Source organism: Anolis carolinensis, chromosome 5 (genome assembly GCF_035594765.1).
Source record: "Anolis carolinensis isolate JA03-04 chromosome 5, rAnoCar3.1.pri, whole genome shotgun sequence".
NCBI classification, from domain to species: Eukaryota; Metazoa; Chordata; class Lepidosauria; order Squamata; family Dactyloidae; genus Anolis; species Anolis carolinensis.
Genome location: NC_085845.1, coordinates 26,050,524 through 26,073,790, shown reverse-complemented (window position 1 = coordinate 26,073,790; position 23,267 = coordinate 26,050,524). Strand labels below are relative to the sequence as shown.

General features: G+C 41.6%; 1 protein-coding gene across 2 annotated transcripts; it reads left to right on the top strand.

Annotated features, from left to right (window-relative positions):
- Positions 1-495: 495 nt before the first annotated feature.
- On the top strand, positions 496-22,923 carry LOC134299484 (sodium/hydrogen exchanger 9B2-like). Of its 2 annotated transcripts, XM_062982441.1 has the most exons (13): positions 496-944; positions 5,261-5,371; positions 5,672-5,765; positions 7,337-7,517; positions 7,928-8,098; positions 10,219-10,361; positions 11,554-11,681; positions 13,718-13,893; positions 15,081-15,187; positions 15,849-15,998; positions 16,746-16,854; positions 17,437-17,573; positions 21,595-22,923. In XM_062982441.1, exons 3-13 carry the CDS (start codon positions 5,682-5,684, stop codon positions 21,832-21,834), a joined length of 1,626 nt encoding a protein of 541 aa, XP_062838511.1. In that variant the 5' UTR covers positions 496-944; positions 5,261-5,371; positions 5,672-5,681; the 3' UTR covers positions 21,835-22,923. The 2 variants fall into 2 exon arrangements, with proteins under 2 accessions (XP_062838511.1, XP_062838510.1); XM_062982440.1 differs by lacking the exon at positions 5,261-5,371 and having other exon boundaries at positions 497-944.
- The last annotated feature ends 344 nt before the right edge of the window (positions 22,924-23,267 follow it).

Genomic DNA, 23,267 nt, shown 5'->3' with positions numbered 1-23,267 from the left:
CCCTTGAACGCTCTAACTGGAGGTTAGCTGTGACCAACAGTGCTGTGGAATTTGAAGTGGCACAAATGGAAGGGAGAAATAAGCCAAGAGGAAGGCTCATCAAGCAACCCTGACCAGGACCACCTTCCACCTGGAAACCGATGTCCTCACCATGGAAGAACATGTGGGTCAAGACTAGGTCTCCACAGCCACCTACACATCCACCACCAAGACACTACACTTAGAAGGCCATCATACTTGGACAACAAGGGATCACCTAAAGCAAATTTCAGCCTGGATGTTAAGCTTTTGTGGAGAGGCGGATGCCTAGGTAGTGGAAATGTTCTACATTTTCTAGCGTGAACACCATTAAGCTGTATTGTCTGCATTGCAGAGAGAGGTACCTAATGATTTCGCCTTCTCCTCTTCAAAGTGTTGGCATCTTACCAAATCACAGCCCCCAAGTCTCCATAGCATTGAACTGGGGAAGTTTAAGCGGTGTGAAACTGCATTACATCTCCAGTGTAGCTGCACCTTTTGAGGTGGAACAATCCACTAGGATTGTGCCACTGCTGGTGTTGCATTATTCTGCAAAAATAGACACACACTCACACGCCCTAATGCTAGTAGTATTTTCCTAGGGAGGGGAATTTTCCCCCAGCGCTGCCTCTTGCCGTTTGATAGGTCAGATTTTCCCCGCTGCCTGGCTTTTTCCAACAGAAGCCGAGCCCTTTCTTTATATCTCGGGTCGTTGTTTGGCGGGGAAGAGGGAGAAAGCCGTCCGAAGGATGAAGCCGGCACAGACCGGGAGCTTCCCAGCTGGCCTCCCACGAGGGTTTGGCTTCCACGGATTGAATGGGTTGCGGGGGAAAGGCCTTGGAGATTAAACTGCCTGCAGCCGCTTCTCGAGCCCCTCTGCAGAGGACCCTCCCCACGGATCAGCTGCACTGAGTCTCTCTCCACAGGTAGGCTTTTTTTGGGTAACCGTTTCCCTTTGTGTGCATCTCCGCTGCAGCATGGCACCATTTTAAGGCACAATGCTGTGGGATCATGGGAGTTGTAGTTTTACAAGACCTTCCCAGACTACAGATCTCAGGATTCTATAGGGCTGAGTTGAAAGTAATGTTCAAACTGCATTAATTCTAAGTGTGGATGCAGTCATCTATCAATCTACACATCTGTCTATCTATAGACATCTATAGACATAGACGTAATTTAATAATATAATAAATATAAATAAATAATAAATAATATTACATTATATTATTATAATTATTATTATTATTATTATTATTATTAATAATAATATTAAGGTAAGGTAAAGGTAAAGGTTTTCCCCTGACGTTAAGTCCAGTTGTGACTGACTCTGTGGGTTGGTGCTCAGCTCCATCTCTAGACACCTCCAAGGTCATGTGGCCAGCATGACTGCATGGAGCGCCGTTACCTTCCCACCTATTGATCTACTCACATTTGCATGTTTTCGAACTGCTAGGTTGGCAGGAGCTGGGGCTAACGGCGGGCGCTCATTCTGTTCTCAGGATTTGAACCTGGGACCTTTTGGTCCACAAGTTCAGCAGCTCAGCGCTTTAACGCACTGTGCCACCAGGGGCCCCTATAATAATAATAATAATAATAATAATAATAATAATAATAATAATAATAATATAAGTAAAATAATAAAAATAAAAGTGTGTATGTGGCTAGGGAGCCCCCTTTCACAGACAAGCTTCCACTTCCACATATAGCTATAGCTCCCACCTATGAGGAGACACCTATAGCCCTTCCTCCAATTTGCAAGTTATAGTGAGCACCATGAGCATGTCCCAGAGCCCTGCCTCCAAAAACACCATACTGCCCACCACCCAAGTGAAGGCTTTCTTTCAGGACAATTTCATCATAGATTTTATGTGTTTCCTCCACCACAGACACCCCAGTGTTCCTTTCTCTCTCCATTGGTGCGGAATTGCATGACTCCGCCCGCTGCCTCTGCTTAACCCTTTCCTACCCTTTCCTATGGCACACAGCAAACAGAGAGGAATTGATCAGCAACTGGACATACTGGAGGGGTTTGAGGGGACTGACCTTCATTCTGGGAGTTGTAGTCCACCTACATCTGAAGACACCATGACCAATACTGACAATAGACCGGGACCAAACTTGGCACACAGAACCCCCATGACCACCTAAGCATACTGGAGGGGTTTGAGGGAAACTGATCCACTATTTTGGGAGCTGTAGTTCACCCTGCAGAGACCCCATGGACCCTACTGATGATGCATTTAAAGCAAACTTGCCCAACATGACAAACTTTAACCACAGATGGAGATTCAGGGAATTAACTTATCATGATGTGAGTTGTATTTTGTAACATTAAAAAAATAGCCAGGGCAACACCGGGCACCCAGGCTAGTAGTAAATAAATACCCTAAAAGGATCTGATTCCGTCTGATCTTGGAAGCCCAGCAGGGTCAGCTCTGAATGGTCCTTGGATGGGAGATTATTAACTATTCCCTAGTGGTGCAGGCTGTACCTCAAAGGCAATGCCATCCTGAGGATTCTTTGTCCAAGGGTGTATCTAAAATGTAGAATGCATTTAGTTTGACACTACTTTATCTGCCGTGGCTCAATGCTATATAATCCCAGGAGTTGTAGTTTGGTGAGGCACTAGCCCTCTTTGGCAGAGAAGTCTAAAGACTTCGCAAAACTGCAACTCCCCGCATCTCATAGCAGTTGAAGTAGTGTCAAACTGCATTAATTCTACAGTCTGGGGCTGGGCTGTGGCGCAGGCTGGTGAGCAGCCTGCTGCAATAAATCACTCTGACCATGAGGTCATGAGTTCAAGGCCAGCCTGTGGCGGGGTGAGCACCCATCAATTAAAAAATAAAAAAAATAGCCCCTGCTCGTTGCTGACCTAGCAACCCGAAAGATAGTTGCATCTATCAAGTAGGAAATAAGGTACCACTTATAAAGTGAGAAAGCAAATTTAGCTAATTTACGACATTGGAATGAGGAAGTGCCGTCACAGTGGATGATGAAGCAGCTGCTCCCCCTGTGGCCAGAATCAACATCCCCTCAGGAGAAGGTTAAATTGCCTCTGTGTCTGTCTCTGTCTTGGTTCTTATGTGTATATGGGCATTGAATGTTTGCCCTATATGTATATAATGTGATCTGCCCTGAGTCCCCTTTGGGTGAGAAGGGTGGAATATAAATACTGTAAATAAATAAATAGACTCTTGTAGAGTCCTGGTTGGATGCTTCACACATTCATTTGCAATTAATAGAGAGAAAACCATGCCGATTAGAACAATGCTTCTGCATACGTCTGCACACCACTACTTTGAATAGCACTGGATTCAGAGATTATGAGACTTGTACCTTTTCCAAACACTACTCCTTGGCCTGCATACCATATCACAAAGATGTAGTTGGTGAAGCAAGATGGGGGTGTAATACTTCCTTCTGTGTGTAATGTTATATTTTGCTTCATTTGCTTGCCTAACATAAAGCAAACTTCGTTATCAGCACTATGAAACAAAACCACCTTGTTCTTCAGTAAGAGAGAGGGCACACACAATATTTTCAGTGTACAAATATAAGGATTTCCTTCTCGTTTTAGAAAGGCTACTGCTTCAACTTGGTGATTAAGTGGTGACCAGTTTAGCATGCTTACCTGACAAATTATTGGGTATTTATCTAAATATTTATATTTAATTCTACATCATGGGATTTCAAAATAAAATCCATTTAACCTATTTAACACGACAAAGCTGTAAAAATGATTCAAACAGACTAAAACTGTATTTGACAAAACAGCTTTAAAAGCATTAAAACCTTTTAAGACAACTAGAACTCATCCATATGTGCAGATTTTGATGACATCAATTAGATCCCAATGTATTGGATTTTTTTGGGGGGGGGGGGTTGTTTGTTTTTTAAACTATTGCTTTTGCTGAGTATGGGTTGAGTATCCCTTCTTCAAAATGCTTGGGACCAGAAATGTTTTGGATTTCAGATTAATTTGGATTTTGAAATACCTTTATTAGCATATACCTATATAAGGAGAAATTTTGGAGATGGGATAAAGTTAATTTCATTTATTTATGCCTCATAAATATGAACATAGCCTTATGAACAATAGCCCAGAGGTAATTTTACCTAATATTTTTAATAATTTTGTGCATGAAGCAAAGTTTACATTATCCCATCAGAAAGCAAAGGTGTAATTATTTCAGCAACCCAAGTAGACAATTTGAGATCTTGGAGTACTGTTTTTTGGATTTCCAAATTGGCAACCTGTACTAGAATGATACCAGTGTTGGTGCCAATCAAAAGCCTCTAAAATGGAGTGCAACACAGTGAGAATGCAGAGATTGAGAAACTAAATTAAGTTCAGATTTAAGATAATAAAGCCATTTATTTGCCTGTTCCGAGACACACCTTCGGCTGTGTATTGTTCTGGCTGAATACACTAAAAATGTTGGAAACATTTTGGCCAAATACAGAGATACATTCTGTACCTTTATACAATCCATTCAGCTTTTTCGAAACTTATCTTACTTTGCACGGCTCGGGGAGTGAACTTTCTTTTTCTTTTACCAACTCAAATTGAGTCAATGAGCGGTCAAGTAAATATATTTAATACAAATGAATGCCTCTGACTTATATTTTTGTACCTAGCTACTCATATACTCTGGAATCAGGTCAATCATTCATGTACTTGGCTTTTTAACATGAATTCATGCTGGTCAAGGAAAAAAGAACATTACTTTTGAGTGACCATCATAAGCAGAAGCTATGTGAATTGAGCCTTAAAAAAGTCCAAATTGCATCCCTGGAGAAGAGATATCTTTAGGATGATGGGTTCAGCTGGTATCAAATCTCTTCCTCTGTTGGCTTCTTCACATGTAAAGTTATCATTCAATGCTGCCAACAAAGTGATGCCCATACACATATGAATTCTCCTTAACAATAGATTATTCAACCTTTGAGGAGTATTTCGGCTCAATTTTCAGCTACAGAGGCAGAATATTAGTGTAACACAGGTTTCTTGATAGTTATCTTGACTATAATGGGTAGAAGTGTGTGGCAAACATACAACAACAAGAACAATACATCAGGTAAAGGTGTGCACCAGATACAGCATTTACTTCCAGGAAATTTACAACAGAGACATTCTCCTGGGATTTGATTTATTATTGCTTTCTTTCAGATTTATGTAGTACATGCATTGCTTTCGTGGAATGATTGGTTTTGATTGTATTGTGTCTTTATTGATTGACAGCACAAGCGAAAAAATACGTTAAAGTGTTCCAGTGGGCAAGCTAAAGAGAATCTTGATAAATGGCCTGCACTTCCACTTCCTGCTGAATAGTTGAAGGTGATCAAAATCATGGTAAACAAAACCTTATTGTGGACAGTACAGTTGAAGCTCATATGTGCAAGGATTAGGCCTTTTGAAAATTAACAATACCAATAAGGTCGCAATGGTGCTGCAGTGTAAAAGGCTTGGAAGAGTCACTTTTGGACTACCAATACCAAAATCTGGTGGCCATGTTAGCTAGGCTGCTTGGAGAGTAATAATCCCAAAATTAAATTTTTGCAAACTCTTGAAATTTATGTGAAATGAATAAAGAAAATGACATGGGGTCATTGTTTAATGAGGAAATTCTTTTTTCTTATATTTTGATCTTAGGTTGTTCAAAATGGCTGAAGATCAGATAGTAGAGAATGAGGAAACAGCGCCTTCTGCCAACATGGATGGCAATCCTGTGAATCAAGTTATTCAGGTATCCATCATTACAGGAGTCATACTGACTTCAGTCTTGCAGAACCTATGGTACTTTGTTTTATACTCAAACTATAAAGTCCACCATTAGAGTCTCATGCAAAATAAGAGTTAAAGTAGATAGGTGGATAGCTATCTATCGGGGATGCTTTGAATGCGATTTTCCTGCTTCTTGGCAGGGGGTTGGACTGGATGACCCACGAGGTCTCTTCCAACTCTAGGATTCTATGAATCAATGACAGATATATAGATCTTCCAAACATTTCTGCGATTGGACTCCACAATTTTCTGCCATTTAAGATAGCTTTCCATTTCAAATTCAGGTACAGTTTTCTTATTAAAATTTCAATATTGGTAGTTCTCCCTATATGAGTTGACAGCTTGGCAAATCAGAGAAAAGCTCTCTCTCTCTCTCTCTACCTGGTGCTCCTTTCATCTCTTTATGTTGACATCCATTCCTTCTTCTCAGCATTGTAAGGGTAGCACAGGACTGCCCTTGATTATACCCTACTGAGGTTCTAGGGACTTTGTTCCCATTTGTCAGTATTAGACTCATCTGTCACTTGGCCCGGAGAATTAATCTTTGAACAGCAGATATCACATGGCTAGATTTGGAGACAGGCTGCTCAGAAGAAAACGTCTTGGGAAGATTCCCACATTGAAACAAGGCATCAGGTAGGCTTAGGAGGCTGCAAAATTTTTACAGGATGAATTAGGCTTGTATGAGGCAAGAGACTCAACTGAAAGTGTTGAAAGAATGCACAACAGTGAAAGGAAATGTTAAGGGGATGGAGAAAGTGAAAGTAAACACCAGGAAAACAGCCAAATAAAGATTGGAGTGGCGAAATAAGTAGATGGGGTACTAGGCAGCCAAAACTTCCACATGTAAGTAGTCTGTAGCATGAATGATTGCTACAATTGCAGGACCAAAACTGAACTATGAAATTAACAATACAAATCCCTAACATAATGATGGTAGGCAACTGTGGGGTGATAAGGGGCTCATTGGCCCAACTTGGAGGGTTGCCCCACTGCACTTAGTGTGTGTGCGTGTGTATATCATAAACATGTTTTTAAGGGGACATGAGGGTATTCTGAGCATGTTTTGGGAGTTTTCTGAGTTACTTTAAGCATAAAAGATTCTCTTTTTTTAATAAGTAACTTCTACTCCATTCCCGGTTAGAAAAAGGCCTCTCCTGGGCATAATTTGGGCCAGCTCCCTTTGCATGTCTTTTTGCAAAGTGTTTTGGGGACATTTTGATCTCTGTGGCCACATGAAGCCTATGCACCACACTTTGACCATCCATAGATTAAACCCAAATTCTCTAGTGCAGTGGCACTCAACCTGTGGGTCCCCAGATATTTTGGCCTTCAACTCCCAGAACTCCTAAGGCCTGGTAAACTGGCAGGGATTTATGGGAGTTGTGGTCCAAAACATCTGGGGACCAACAGGTGGCGAATAACTGTTCTAGTGGAACAAGTAACTTTTGTGAAAAGGTCCTTAGCAACTGGGCACCTAACTGGAAACGTATCAACTACTGCTGTTGAAATTGTTTCTTTGCTCTCATGCAGGAAGTTGGTGCTGCAGATCCCAAGACTGCTGATGGCAACATACAAAGCGAACAAACAGCTCTACTGAGCAGCTATAGACCACAAGCCCAGGAACCACTGCCTGAGCCAACAACACTGGGCAGAATGAAGCAAATCTGTGCTTGTCCACCCCAAGGCATACTTGCAAAAATTGTAACCTATGGTACGTAAAAGAAAAAATAGACATACAAAGCTGATGCAAGAATGAAGAAGGAAAGTCATACTATTCAATATCCTGTTGTGAATAGTTATTTTAAGGATTTTTTATTTTTAACCTACTCTTAATCTTGCAATGTTTGGATTAGGTGAGATATAGAAATAGCCAGACCTGGTGCCGCCTCCCTTGCTGTGCACCCTTGCCCCACATCCCGCGCCCCTCTTCATGCGTTTGAACCGCCTCTGGGTGGGAGTGGGGGGGGGGGGTCTCCAAAATATTGGAATTACATGTGCAAACTCTGTTTCTTCTACTGACCTAATTGCAAATACTTTCCCCTGCTAAACATTTTATAAATACATTAGTAAATTCTAAAGCATATTCTTTATAACGCTGAAGGGTTTTTTGTCTTTTTTCAGGAACAGCAATAGTGCTGGTCTGGGCTGTGATTTGGTCTATTACAGGCGATGAATGTCTTCCGGGTGGGAATCTCTTTGGAATTTTGTTCCTCTTCTTTTTTGCTGTAATCGGTGGTAAACTTATGGGTCTGATTAAATTACCTGGTTTACCTCCCTTCCCTCCACTTCTTGGTAAGTATGCTACTGTCAGATAGTGTAATAGAGGCGGAGTCTCCCTTGTCCAGAAATCTGAAATCCAAAATACTCAACAAACCAAAACTTTTTGCTGCCAGCCTCCCACTTCCACCTTTGGGGAAAGAGAACTTCTTACACATCCAGCACCTGCTATGGCAGTTCATGGCGGGGCAGGTGCCCAGGTTGCCAGAGTTGACACTGAGAGATCCCATTGTCTGCCACCTGTATCCAGCCCAAAAAACCCTCACAGGAGAGGGGGAATTATTTTCTTTCTTTCCCAATTACTTTGCTAAAATGGTGGGAAGTGTGCCGATACCCTAGGAAGTATCTGCGGTGTCTGCTTTTTGCAAAGTCTTCCTCTTTTCTCCGCTTTCCCTTGTCAGATTTCTAGCAGTGGTGGGGAGCTCAGCAAGCACTGGATAGGGGACTAGCCCCATTTCCTGCCATCCCTCATTCACCATGTATATGGGAAAATTATAGGCATCCCAAAATCCAAATCTCATTATAAAATACTTCTGGTTTCAGTTATTTCTGATAAGAGAGACTCAAACTGTATAATATTACAGTTTTATATAGACCTGAAACAATGGGAAGACTCAAATCTTTTTCAGATCATAACTTTATGAGTTGGCCACATGGCCTATAGTTTTAATGATTTTTTAGAAAAAGAAATTTCTATAGGTACAGATTACATAATAAACCAGATCTATGGCCATTTGATCTAAAGATACAGGGACCCTCTTTTTTATGTGACCCCCCCTCCCCATTCCTTATAGTGTACAATTAAAAGCTGTGATTTTCATGGTTAAATTAAACAACAGTTTAATTTCATTGTTTTAGCTAGAGAGGTACTGTTTTAATTCATGAAGACACGTTTTAATTCCTGGGCCCATTAAAGTTATGAGTATTCATCGTATCAGAAGCGAACTGAGGGTACAGTTATAATGTATTTAAAAAACAAATAAACTCAAAAGCTTGACATTATACTAAATTTTGCTTGAGAAGAAGCTGGCCACTTGGAGCGTCTCTGGTGTCACTGTGAGAAGGTCTTCCATTGCACATATGGGAGGGCTCAGGCCACAATGTAGCAAGTGGTCTGTGGTCTGCTCCTCTACACACTCACACATCGTGGATTCCACTTTGTAGCCCCATTTCCTAAGATTAACTCTACATCTCATGGTGCCAGAGCACAATCTGTTCAGCACCTTCCAAGTCACTCAGTCTTCTGTGTGCCCAGGGGAGAGTTTCTCATCCGGTCTCAGCCATGGATTGAAGTTTTGGGTTTTAATCTGCCACTTTTGGACTCTTGCTTGCTGAGGTGTTCCTGCAAGTATCTCTGTGGATCTTAAGAAGTTATTTCTTGATTTAAGGCATTGGCTTGCTGACTGATATCCGAACATGTCAATACCTTGTTTCTTTCATTACTGGCTGCTACTTCCCGACGAATGTCAGGTGGTATAATTTTTCCAGTGGTGTAGGGCATAGACATCCTGTGATAATGTGGCATTTTTCATTAAGAGCCACATTGACTGTTTTAACATGGTGAGATGTATTCCACACTGGGAATCCATGTTCATCAGCAGAGTAGCAAAGCGCAAGGGCAGATGTTTTTACTATATCTGGTTGTGATCCCCAGGTTCTGCCAGTCAGCTTTCATGTAATATTATTTCTAGCACACACTTTTTGCTTGATATTCAAGCAGTGCTTCCTATAAGTCAGAGTGACTCCCAAGTATTTTGGTGTACTGCAATGCTCCAGTGGGATTCCTTCCCAGGTAATCCTCAGGGCTCGAGATGCTTGTCTGTTCCTAAGCTGAAAAGCACACATCTGCATTTTAGATGGATTAGGAATCAACTGATTTTCTCTGTAATAGGCAGTAAGAGCACCTTATGAGTTATGAATAGACTTGCTAATTATTTGTCACATTTAGTTTATTTCAATAAAAATGTTTCTGGGAGAATTTCTGTAATTGAAAAAATTAGATGTGAGTTTATGTTATAAAACTATGTTTTTGAGAGTGGAGGACTCACTACTGAAGCCTTCTAATTTTGTTCTGAGCTTTTTGTATATTTTCAATGTTTCAGTGTCAACAAGATGTCTCTTTCCATTCACTCTAGGAATGCTACTTGTTGGATTCCTCATCAGAAATGTCCCATACATCACTGATATAGTCCAGATTAAGGTGAAATGGGGAGCAACCTTGAGAAACATTGCCCTCTCTGTTATTTTGGTTCGTGCTGGCCTTGGCCTTGACCCAAAGGTAGAGTATCAAATGGGCCTTGCTTGATGCATACAAGCCATCAATGATACTAGAATGAGGTGTATTTCTGATCAACGACAAAGCTATGGAAGTGCTGTATGACTTCACAAACTAAGCATTTCATGGATGCATGAGAACTAGGACCTTGAACTGCCAATTTCCAGTTTAATCCTCTAACCATAGGCCACAATTGTCCTAGAATAGGGATATGAACCTATCTGTGGCCTTATTTTGCATTGCATGTGAGAAACCTCTATTTATGGAAGACATCCAGAAAACATGGCCCAAAACTTAAGTTTGTCACACTGCATAAGGAAAAATTAACAACATGCATGTGAAATCCTGCTTGCTCATGCAGAACTATCTCTTAGAGTTTTCTTAATTTCGGCTACATTGAGATGGCAATTTAAATATACTTTTGGCTGGATTTGGATATAATACCAAACTATGGAGTAGAGTTAAGAGCCTGAACCTGAGCAAGCCTTGGTCTTGCATTGCGCTCTCACGGCTGCAAGGAAATCAGCAGTTCTTTCTTAGGTGAATGATAATTTAGAAAATTGTCAGAGAACCTTAAACTGTCATTACTTTCGACTCTACTTAGTTGAAACAAACCAGCATTATAAACTGGGGTTTGAAGCTGTCTTGTTTTAGGAAATCATTTTTCAGATGGATTGCCAGAATTCAAGAAATATACAGTAATGTGAGGCTAACCCAAAATGAAAGTGAATGATTCTAAGATTCACCTTGTCGACATACTGGAGTGGATGTGGACACAAATTGGAATCTGAGCATGAGGTTTATTCTCATAGTAAACAAAGGCTTAGCTTTAGAAATTGGATCTATTGTAAAATCAGCTCACTGGAGAAAATCGTCTGTCTCAGCCAAAGCTTGAGAAAACTTTGGTTTTGAACTACCCGAATCATCTAATAAGCATGACAAGTGGCCATGCTGGCTAAGGATTATGGGAGTTAGAGCCTCAAAATGTACCTCTCTATTCTCATGACTGTTTCAGATGCTCAGATGATAATATTCTGACTGTGATTTCCTATCCTAGCTTGAGAACCTTATGGATCCTAGTGAATTCTCCACCCTTGGATCCAAGTACTTTTCTTTTGTGCAATACTATGAAGGTTATGTGGAACAGAGAAATCCGAAATGGTGTCCATGATGTCTCACTGTGTTTATCTTCTAGGCTCTGAAAAAATTAAAGGCTGTCTGTTTAAGGCTGAGCATGGGGCCCTGTCTCACTGAAGCTTGTATAGCAGCTGTTATGTCTCACGTCCTCATGCACCTGCCTTGGCAATGGGGCTTTATGTTAGGGTAAGCCACATTTCCTTTTCTTGAACTGAAACTCCCTTCCCTCTTTCATGAAAGCATTGACTGGAAGTGTTTGTGTCATATTTCTGTTATATTCAGATATTTTAAAAGTTCTTTTAAGGGCTACAACTTGCTACTAGGAAAGAGTATTTTACTGGACTACAACTAAGGGATTCTGGAAGTTATAATTCCAGAAAGTAATTTTTCCAAGGTCTGTGCTTTAAAAAAAACTACTTGTAGGTTGTGTCATCTTATGATCCCTTCATCCCAATCTTAAAGCACAAGCAAGTAAAAATCTGTAGATGCTGAGAACTTTTAAAGGGATACATTATTATTATTATTATTATTATTATTATTATTATTATTATTATTATTACTACTACTACTACTATGGAGTTTTGGAGCACAATACTCCTGACTCACAATCAAGGAACAAAACAAAGTATGGATTGCCGATGTTGCAATCCCAGGCGACAGCAGGATTGAAGAGAAGCAACTGGAAATGCTTACACAATATGAGGATTTAAAGATCAAACTGCAAAGATTCTGGTACAAGCCAGTGTGGTCCCAGTAGTGATCGGCACACTGGGTGCAAGGTCTAAAGACCTTAAAAACAATTGGCTCTGATAAAATTACCATCTGTCAGCTGCAAAAAGCCACCCTACTTGGCTCTGTATGCATTATTCGCCGTTACATCACACAGTCCTAGACACTTGGGAAGTGTCCGGCATATGATTGAATACAAAAGCCAGCATAGTGACCTTGTTTTTTGTGTACTAATCTTGTTGTGTATCAAATAATAATAATAATAATAATAATAATAATAATAATAATAATAATAATAATTGTATTTCCTACCCGCCTCTCCTCGTGGCTTGAGAAGAGTTACAGAATAATTAGAACAGATAAACATTGTAAACATATAATTATAATCATAATGATTTTTTTTTTTGTATTCTGCCCTATCTCTCCGAGAGTACTCAGGGCTGATTCCAGCATACACAAACACAAAAGCAAACATTCAATGCCTAGAAACAACCATAATACAAATAAAGATAAAGGCTTCCCCTTCTGACTCTGGGGAGTGGTGCTCATCTCAGTTTCTAAGTGAAAGAGCCTGCGTTGTCTGTGGACACCTCCTAGGTCATGTGGCTGGCATGACTGCATGTGGTGCTGTTACGTTCCTGCTGAGGCGGTACCTATTCATCTACTCACATTTGTATGTTTTCGAACGGCTAGGTTGGCAGAAGCTGGGGCTAACAGTGGGAGCTCATCCCGTCCTGCGGCTTCGAACCACCAACCTTCCCGTCAGCAAGTTCAGCAGTTGAGCCATCATGGTCACAAATACACATATTAAAATGTATTTCTATAAAATACACATTAAAATACACAAAGCAGAGATTAAACAAAGGACATGCCTTTAAAATTCACATTGTTCTGGAGTAAGCAAAGTAAACAAAGAGTTTTGAAAGCACCTTCACTATAGTTTACTCAAATTAGGATTGCATTATTTAGATATTAATAAGCAACTGTTACATCTTAGGCACCCCTTATCCAGAATTCCAGTATCTGAAATACTTCAAAATAACTGAGTAACTGAGGCAGGATCTATACTGCCATATAACCTAGTTTCTGGATCCATATTATCTGCTTTGAACTGAATTGTGTGAGTCTACACTGCCATATAACCCAGTTCAAAGCAGATAATCTGAATTCAGAAACTGGATTATATGGCAATGTAAAAGGGACCAGAGATAGTGACACCTTTGCTTTCTGATGGTTTAGTGTAAACAAACAATTGTTTTATGAACAAAATTGCTAAAAGTACTATATAACATTACTTTCAGGCTATGTGTATAAGGTATATATGAAACAAATGAATGCTGTGTTTAGGCTTGGGTCCCATCTCCAAGATACCTTATTATGTATCTATACACAAATAGAGGTACTCCAGATTCCAAAAATATCTAAAATCCAAAATACTTCTGGCACCTAGCATTTTGTATACGGGGCACTCAAACTGTACTATATGTGTTCAGATTTGTTTTAGGTGCTGTGTCTCCTGCTGTTGTGGTCCCTTCAATGTTGGTTTTACAAGCAGGAGGATATGGTGTTGACAAAGGTGTCCCAACCTTGCTGATGGCTGCCGGAAGCTTTGATGACATTCTGGCCATCACGGGTTTCAATACCTGCTTAGGCATTGCCTTCTCTTCAGGTAACCGGCCACTCCATAGAGCCGCATGCTTTCCTTGCTGATCTGCCAGTTTACTACTTTCTAACCGTGCATATATTAACTGCCATTGATATCATAAGAAATTATTCACTCCCGCTTCTGGAAACTCTGTGGTCCATGTTTATGACCATTTTTATTACCAATATAGTCTTAGGGCCCTTTCAGACAGGCCCTAGCAAAGCATATAATCCACATTATTTGTTTTGAATAGGATTATATGAGTCTACCCTGCCGTATAATCCAGTTCAAGTCAGATAATCTGAATTGTAAAGGCAGTGTAGAAGGGTTCTCAGTGTGGTGGAGGCTCCTTCTTTGGAGGCTTTTAAGCAGAGGATGGATGGCCATCTGTCGGGAGTGCTTTGAATGCGATTTTCCTGCTTCTTGGCAGGGGGTTGGACTGGATGGTCCATGAAATCTCTTCCAACTCTATGATTGTATGATTCAGTCTAGAAGTCCAACACCAATTGTTCAGAGAAAAGTGGACACTATGGCTGGATCTATACTGCTATATAATCCAGTTTCTGATCCCAGATTATTTGATTTGAACTGGATTACATGGCAGTGCAAACTCATGCAATCCAGTTCAAAGGACATAATCTAGGGTTACATACTAGATTATATGGCAGTGTAGATCCAGCCTTGAGTAGCCCTCCAAAACCCCATTGTTTTCTATACAATTCCCATGGGTCTAAAAACCAATTTTAGTAGATCCATTGAATCAATAGAGCTAGCCTAAGTGTGGATTTACCAAGTTCCCACTGTTTTAATGGATAATTTCTGGTTCAGGCTAAGGACATAAGCCATCCAATGATTACCCCCAACTGACCAACCCACTGAACCAATGGGATTTACATAAATAGGAACTGACTGATTATTAATTCATGAGTTTACTTTAATTGGGACTAACAGTTTTATTTAGGTTCTAATCGCCAACCATTCTGATATTTAGTCATGCTGGGGCTAGGAATTATGAAAACTGCAGTACAAGAAGGCATTAGGTTTGAGAGGACTGCCATAACAAAAAGGCTTTTGGCTTCCTTTTCCTCTTTATTTTTCTTTTTCTTTTGGGTAAAGTCTATTCTTCATCACCAAAATTATATTGATCAAAACAGTAAAAAGAAATTGTTGAAAAATCAATTCACACCCTCTGCTTTCCTTTTCACAAAAAGGCTCCACCCTTGATAATATCCTCCGTGGTTTGCTGGAAGTTGCAGTTGGTATAGCCGCTGGGGGCCTTTTGGGAATTTTTGTTCGCTACTTCCCAAGCAAGGATCAGGTAACAAAAATATATATATTTCAAGAAGTATTAGTGTTATATCATGTGTGCTTAAAATAAACTCCCCATGCCCTGGATGAAAATGATTTTTAAGGGAGGGGGAATTAAATAGGGATAAATTCAATTTCTAACAAATTAGTTTCAGACTGGATCTACAGCCCCATCTACATGGCCATATAAAATCCAGATTATCTGCTTTGAACTGAATTATATGGCAGTGTAGACTTAGGGCCCTTCCACACAGCCCTATATCCCAGAATATCAAGGCAGAAAATCCCACAATATCTGCTTTGAACTGGGTTATCTGAGTCCACACTGCCATATACCCCAGCTCAAAATTTTATTCAGCTGTGTGGAAGGGGCCTCATGCCCCTTCTACACTGACATATAATCCAGGTTATCAAAATTGATAATCCACATTATCTGCTTTGAACTGGATTATATGAGTCTACAGTGCCAGATGATCTAGTTCAAAGCAGATAATCTGGATTTTATATGGAAGTGTAAAATGGGACCCGGTGTAATGTGGATTATTTGGCAGTGTAGACCCATCTTCAATTATGCAGAGCTGCAAATCATTTTATTCTGTTCCATTATTCTTTTCATGTATGGTCTGATATTTGTGAAGACCCCTGTTTTCATTTTGCTTCCCTGATCCCAGGAATCACTTGTATGGAAGAGAGCATTCTTTGTGATGTCTCTTTCTATGTTTGCTGTCTTTGGCAGCATGTATTTTGGATTCCCTGGAACTGGAGGACTCTGCACAATCGTTTTAGCATTTCTGGCTGGGATAGCGTGGTCCGATGAGAAAGTGAGTGATTACGACTTTGATTCTAAAATACTAGGTTTTGTAATGTGAGTGCTTATCACACTTGTCAGTTGTTTCGGGTTGCTCCGCTTGAAAACCACTTCTCCTATCCTTGGAAAGGTAGCAAAAAGGTAATGCACTCTTTCACACTATCATTCATTTACGCTTCAGTGGTGGTAGTTCCAGGATTTGCTTTTTTGTACTTGAAATGTCATAATACCATTGCTTTATCTCCTGCTCCATGGCTGATACCTTTAAAAAATTCTTTAAAAAAACAATAAGCCACAATGGCACAATTACCTAATGATATTATTATGAAATTCCCAATTTTCCGAAACTTGAGAAAGTACACAATGGTAGATTGGAATCACAGCTTGGGAAGGCATTAATGATACGTTGCCACAAACTGCCCTCGGTAGCACGGCGGATTAAACCACTGAGGTGCTGAACTTCCTGACCGAAAGGTTGGTGGTTCAAATCCAGGGAGTGGGTGAGCTCCTGCTGTCAGCCCCAGCTTCTGCCAACCTAGCAATTTGAAAACATGCAAATGTGAGTAGATCAACAGGTACCGCTTTGGAAACGCCGGCTCTTCGGCTTAGAAATGGAGATGATCTCCACCCCCCAGAGTCAGTCATGACTAGACTTAAAGTCAAGGGGAAACTTTACCTTTACTACAAATTGTCACACCAAAACACTTTTTATAATGTCACATCATTTGTTTGTCTGTCTCTCCCCTCCTCCCCCATTCAGAAAGAGGTAGAAAAAATTATTGCAGTTGCCTGGGAGATTTTCCAGCCTTTTCTCTTTGGTTTAATTGGAGCTGAAATAACCGTTGCATCACTTAAGCCTGAAACTGTTGGTAAGTAGAAAAGCTCTATCACTTAATGAGTTTGTGGCTGGCTTATTCTTTACATCTCTTAGAAGATCAGACTGTAAAGCAGTGGCTGGAAGGCTGCATTGGTCACACAGGAAAATCTGAAACCCACAACCCACCTGCGAACCACAAGCTTTTTCACACTTTGAATTTCATTCAAATCCTCTCTTCTTTTGAGGGCATTTTTGTGACACTGATGTTTTGTCATCTTGATTTGTGGTTTACTTTCTGATCGGGGGGGGGGGGGAATCTTCTTAGCCACGTTTTCACTATACTTTTCCAATTTACATCTTGGTTGGAAAACAGTCTATTGCAGAGGGTTCTATACTTTTGTGAAACTGCTCCCCATGTCCCTAGAAGATATGAGGTCAAGTAAGTTTTTCCATTGACAGAAAGTTTCCCCTTTTTAGAGCTTGGCTGGCAAAGAAACAAAGCATTGTGAACATGACTTCTGATTACCGATACTATTATCTGTTGACCAAAACCACTGGTTTGGACACATGTCCTGTGCTTTACCTATGTTCTTACTTGTTTGGTTACTTGTTTGTTTGTATTTCTCTGCTACAGGGCTTTGTGTGGCCACACTATTTGTTGGATTGGCAGCCCGAATTACAGCCACATTCCTCTTGGTGTGTTTTGCTGGCTTTAACATTAAGGAGAAGATATTTATTTCTTTGGCATGGATTCCCAAAGCAACTGTGCAGGTACAGTATGTCTTTGAAGCTGTGCTTCCCAATCATTTGTGAGTCAAAGACATAACAGGTTTTGGAAAATGGAAATCTCCATAACCTTTTGGAGATTTTATGATCTTTGGAAAGGCATGATGACCTTGTTAGACCTCATCATAAAATGATGAAAACATGATTCCATAACCTTTTGGAAAAATGGCATTCATGCAAGGCAATTAGGTTTCTCAGTTGTTAAACTGAGGTACCTAGATATGTCTTTGAAATGTTAGGGAGAAAGGTATGCCAATGCACAAATAATAATAATAATAATAATAACTTTATTTTTATACCCCGCCTCTATCTCCCCGAAGGGGACTCAGGGCGGCTTACATGGGGCCAAGCCCGAATAAAAACAGTAGCAGTATAAAACACAGCAATAGACAACAACTTGCACAATAAAAAAATAAAAAAATAAAAATAAAACATTAGCCAATAAAAAACAAGAACTAATAAAAACATGGATTAAAACTGAGAGATTGTAAAAGTAGACTGGGTAAAGTGCACCATATAAATATTGTAAACACAGGGTGACTGATAAAGTGTGGAAATTCTGGAAGTGCAAATTGGGATGGGAATAGACCCTGTGTCTATATCGAGTTGACAAAGGTAAAAGGTGCAAACCGGTACAAGAATGGTCACAGATTCAGATTGCTTCTGGATGAGCAATCTTTATCTAAAGGCTTGAGTAAAGAGCCAGGTTTTCAAGCTCTTTCTGAATGCTACCAGGGTGGGGGCTTGCCTGATTTCCCTGGGGAGCGAGTTCCAGAGCCGGGGGGCCACCACGGAGAAGGCCCTCTCTCTCGTCCCCACCAACCGTGCTTGTGACGGAGGTGGGAGCGAGAGGAGGGCCTCCCCCGACGAACGAAGAGATCGTGCAGGTTCGTAGGGGGAGAGGCGATCCCTAAGGTAGGAGGGTCCCAAACCGTTCAGGGCTTTGTAGGTGATCACGTGCACCTTGAATTGGGTCCGGAAGGTGAACGGCAGCCAGTGGAGCTCCTTAAGCAGGAGGGTTGACCGCTCCCTATAATTTGCTCCAGTTAGAAGCAAGGCTGCCGAACGTTGAACTAGTTGGAGTTTCCGGGCCGTCTTCAAGGGCAGCCCCACGTAGAGTGCATTGCAATAGTCCAGTCTAGAGGTAACTAAGGCATGGACCACCGTGGTCAGATCAGACTTCACGAGGTAAGGTCGCAGTTGGCGCACAAGTTTTAATTGTGCAAAGGCCCTCCCGGCCACGGCCGACACCTGAGCATCAAGTGTCAGTGCTGAGTCCAGGAGGACCCCCAAACTGCGGACCTGCGCCTTCAGGGGGAGTGCGACCCCGTCAAGCACAGGTAGCCACCCAATACCCCGATCGGACATACGACTGACCTGGAGGACCTCTGTCTTGTCGGGATTAAGCTTCAGCTTATTCGCCCTCATCCAGCCCATCACAGCTGCCAAGCACTGGTTCAGTATCTGGGGGGCTTCCTTGGAGTTCGGTGGAAAGGAGTAGTAGAGTTGAGTGTCATCTGCGTAGAGATGGCACCGAACTCCAAAACTCCGGATGACCTCTCCCAGCGGTTTCATGTAGATGTTAAAAAGCATGGGGGACAGAATGGAACCTTGCGGGACCCCACAGGTCAAAGGCCAGGGGTCTGAGCAGGTGTCCCCCAGCTTCACCAACTGGGAACGGCCCTCCAGGAAGGACTGAAGCCACGACAGAGCCATGCCCCCAAGGCCCATCCCGGAGAGCCGTCCCAGAAGGATACCATGGTCGATGGTATCGAAAGCCGCTGAGATGTCCAAGAGAACCAGCAGGGTCACACTCCCCCTGTCCAGCTCCCTGCGGAGGTCATCCACCAAGGCGACCAAAGCCGTCTCAGTACTGTGCCCAGGTCTAAAGCCAGACTGCGATGGGTCCAGAAAATCGGTGTCATCCAGGAAACCCTGGAGCTGCGAGGCAACCACCCGCTCCAGGACCTTGCCCAAGAAAGGGAGGTTCGAGATTGGTCTGTAGTTGTTTAGAATGGCCGAATCAAGGGAGGCCTTCTTCAATATAGGCCTCACTATGGCCTGTTTGAGGACAGATGGAAATTTGCCTTGATCCAAAGAGGCATTAATTATCATCACAAACCACTCTACCAACCCTCCTCTGGCCGATTTAATTAGCCACGAGGGGCAAGGGTCTGCAGAGCAAGTGGTCGCTCTCACCGCCCCAAGGATCCTGTCCACGTCATCCGGGCGAACAAGCTGAAATGAATCCCACAAGTTCGAACAGACAGGTGCCTCAGTTACCTCTTTTGGCACTGCAACAAAACTAGCATCCAAGTCGAAGCGAGTCTGAGCGACTTTGTCTGCAAAGTGGTGCGCGAACTCGCTGCACCGAGTTGCCGAGTCTTCGGGTGCCCCTCCCCCCTCAGGAGGGTGAAGGAGCTCTCCGACGACCCGAAACAACTCCGATGGTCTGTTAGTTGCAGACGCTATGCGGGCAGTCGTGAAGGTCTTCCTGGCTGCCCGCAAAGCCGCGGAGTAGGCCCTAATAGCGGCTCTAGCCCGTGCTCGGTCAGAAACGCTACGAGTTTTCCGCCAGTGGCACTCTAGTCCCCTCCTCGAGCGCTTCATCACTGCCAGCTCCTCCGTGAACCAGGGAGCCGAAGTGACTCTTCGCAATGAGAGGGGACGTTCGGGGGCGATCATGTCAATTGCCCTGGACATCTCGCTATTGTAGCGATCTACCAAGGCATCGACAGGAACACATATATGTATATAGCAGAGTTTCAGAAGTGTCCTTTTATTTATTTATGTATTTATTTATTTATTTACAGCATTTATATTCCGCCCTTCTCACCTCGAAGGGGACTCAGGGCGGATCACATTGCACACATAAAGGCAAACATTCAATGCCATAACATAGAACAGAGACAGAGACAGACACAGGCATGACCTCTTGGTCAGAGTGATTTGTTGCAGCTGGCTGCTAACCAGCCTGCGCCACAGCCCAAAAACATCTACTCTCCCTTAAAGTATATTTGCCTTTAGATCATGCTCTCAAGAGTCAAAAATAAGCAAATTTCTTTAAAAGTAACATAGTTGGTTTACTCAAAAACTTCATGTATTCAGCATACAAGTACTTTGCATATCAGAGCAGTTACAGATAAGATTTGAAGTAGTTTCTCTGCGTACATAACAAAGGGCATCTTTTCTAGAATCAACAGCCAAGTCTAAAGCATCTCTCTGTTCTGAGAGTCTAATAGCATCTCTGTCTAGTCTGAAAGACTAATGGAGTCTGAAAGCATACCGTTCCTACTGACTTTTAAACTATACTGTTTCTACTGAATCTCTAATCATACAATTCCTATTGAAGCCTCTAAGCATACATCTAAATGGAGTCTGAGTCCTGAACAATCCCAGATCTGATCACATGGTCTGCAGCCCCTCCCACAAAAAGAGTTAAGGAAAACTTCATAACAATACACCCATATACAATACCATAAGCAGTTAATTATATACATAACAAATAACTAGTGGAGGCTTGAGACAGTTGCTATTTCCAACAACAGCCAACCAAATAAAGACTTTGGATTCCCTCCACAGAGGTATGCACTTAAACACAATTTTCTCATTTCCTTATCACACACACTGTTACGCCATCTTATCTCACTTTTGTCTCAGCCTTATTATACAACGTCATGGTTCTGACAGTGGTGTTGTGTTGTATCATCATTGGAGATGCATTTTTTCATGATGGAAATAATATGTTAATGTCTCCCCTCCACACACACACACTACATTTCAGTTATCAGTTTGAGTATGGCTGTCTCAATCTGCTTAAGAGAATGATTAATTAGTGCATATGATTTGGGCAGGGAAGCTTCAGACTAGTTCTACTGCTTGGGGAGGGGAGAACATTTCTCAAGAGAATAGCTTTGTTTTCTGTGCTCTGTGCTCTTGATTTGCTGGGATAGTGCAATAACAGTGCAATAACAAGTGGTGTTTTTCCCCTTCTCTCTCCTATCAGGCTGCAATTGGTTCAGTTGCTTTAGATACAGCACGAACTCAACAAGATGAAGCATTAGAAAAATATGGCATGGATGTCTTGACGGTTGCTTTCCTGGCAATCTTGATCACAGCTCCAATTGGAGCACTAATAATTGGCCTGGCTGGGCCCCAACTTCTCCACAAAGCCAACAAGGACAATGGTGATGAAGATCATGGAGAAACAGCAGGAGAAGAAATGGCAACGCATGGGTCAGTATAGGGAAGGATTAGGTCTCAGTCTCCTGCCCGTATTACACTCAATTGATATTCAGAGCTTTTTAGGAGTAAACATGCTGCAGAGTGGTACGCAGAAGGCTGAAGGCCTTTAATATACCTGATAGGTCCTTCAAAAACAGCAACTCAGGTACCAGTGAAAATGTATGGTTACATAACATCAGTATCCAAATTCTTCTTCATCTTCAATATTGGGTTTCTGAAGAGTAGCTGCCCCAAGCAAAATTTCTAGATTGAATCTACAGATTGACACCTAGAATAAGGTAGTGGCTTGACTGTGAGATGTGAATGCCAACTAGCAAGGATGTCTGATGTATTTGATATGACTCCCAAGACAAATGCTTTGAAGTAGAAAGATGCATAAGATCAATACTGGAAGAAAATATAGTTAAACCCCCATATTTATGGAAGATGTTCCAGGATGGACCATGGTTACCAGAAACTGCAGATATGAACCAACCTCATTAAAGTATTGTATTTGACTAATACACTAGAGTTGCATTGGAGGACAATACAGACTCCTAAAGAGGTAATTGCCATAAGATTTTTTTATCCAATTCCCCTTACAGTGCAAACCCTTCCAAGTTTATTCAGAAGTATAGTAGAATCTCGCTTATCCAACATAAACGGGCCTGCAGAATGTTGGATAATTAAAAATGGTGGATAATAAGGAGAGATTAAGGAAAAGCCTATTAAATGTCAAATTATTTATTTATGAATTTAGCACCAAAACATGCAATGTATTGAAAACATTGAATACAAAAACCCTAACTCCTAAAAGGCAGGCTGTGTTGGATAATACACAACGTTGGATAAACAAAGTTTGGATAAGCGAGACTCTACTGTAAATCCTACTGTTGAATGGAGCATAGCCCAGGTAAGTATTTATAGGATTGTGGCCTCAATTATGATGGATAATCCATCTTATTTAATGTGAAAAATATTGTAATGATATCGGGCATCAAGCATTATCTTGGAAAAGGCCTCTCCCTGTTTTCACGCAGTGCCTTTTTTGTTGTCTGAACTTTTCATAAGTGCTTGTGATAAAAAATAAAGAAGATCCACTTCTGTCTGATGGTTCATGAATACTTTCATCATTGGTGTGAAATTACAACATTTGGAGGTGGTCCAGTTTATATTGGTATAATGTCCGGTTAAATACAGTGTGGTTTTAAAATGGAAAAGAAAGCAGACGTTCAAATGTTTTGGACTTAAACTCACATAATACCTGATCCCAGGAGCCCCAGTGGCAAAGTGTGTTAAAGCACTGAGCTGCTGAACTACCAGACCAAAAGGTCCCAGGTTCAAATCCCTGGAGCGGAGTGAGAGCCCGCTGTTAGCTCCAGCTTCTGCCAACCTAGCAGTTCAAAAACATGCCAATGTAAGTAGATCAATAGGTGCCGCTCCAGCGGGAAGGTA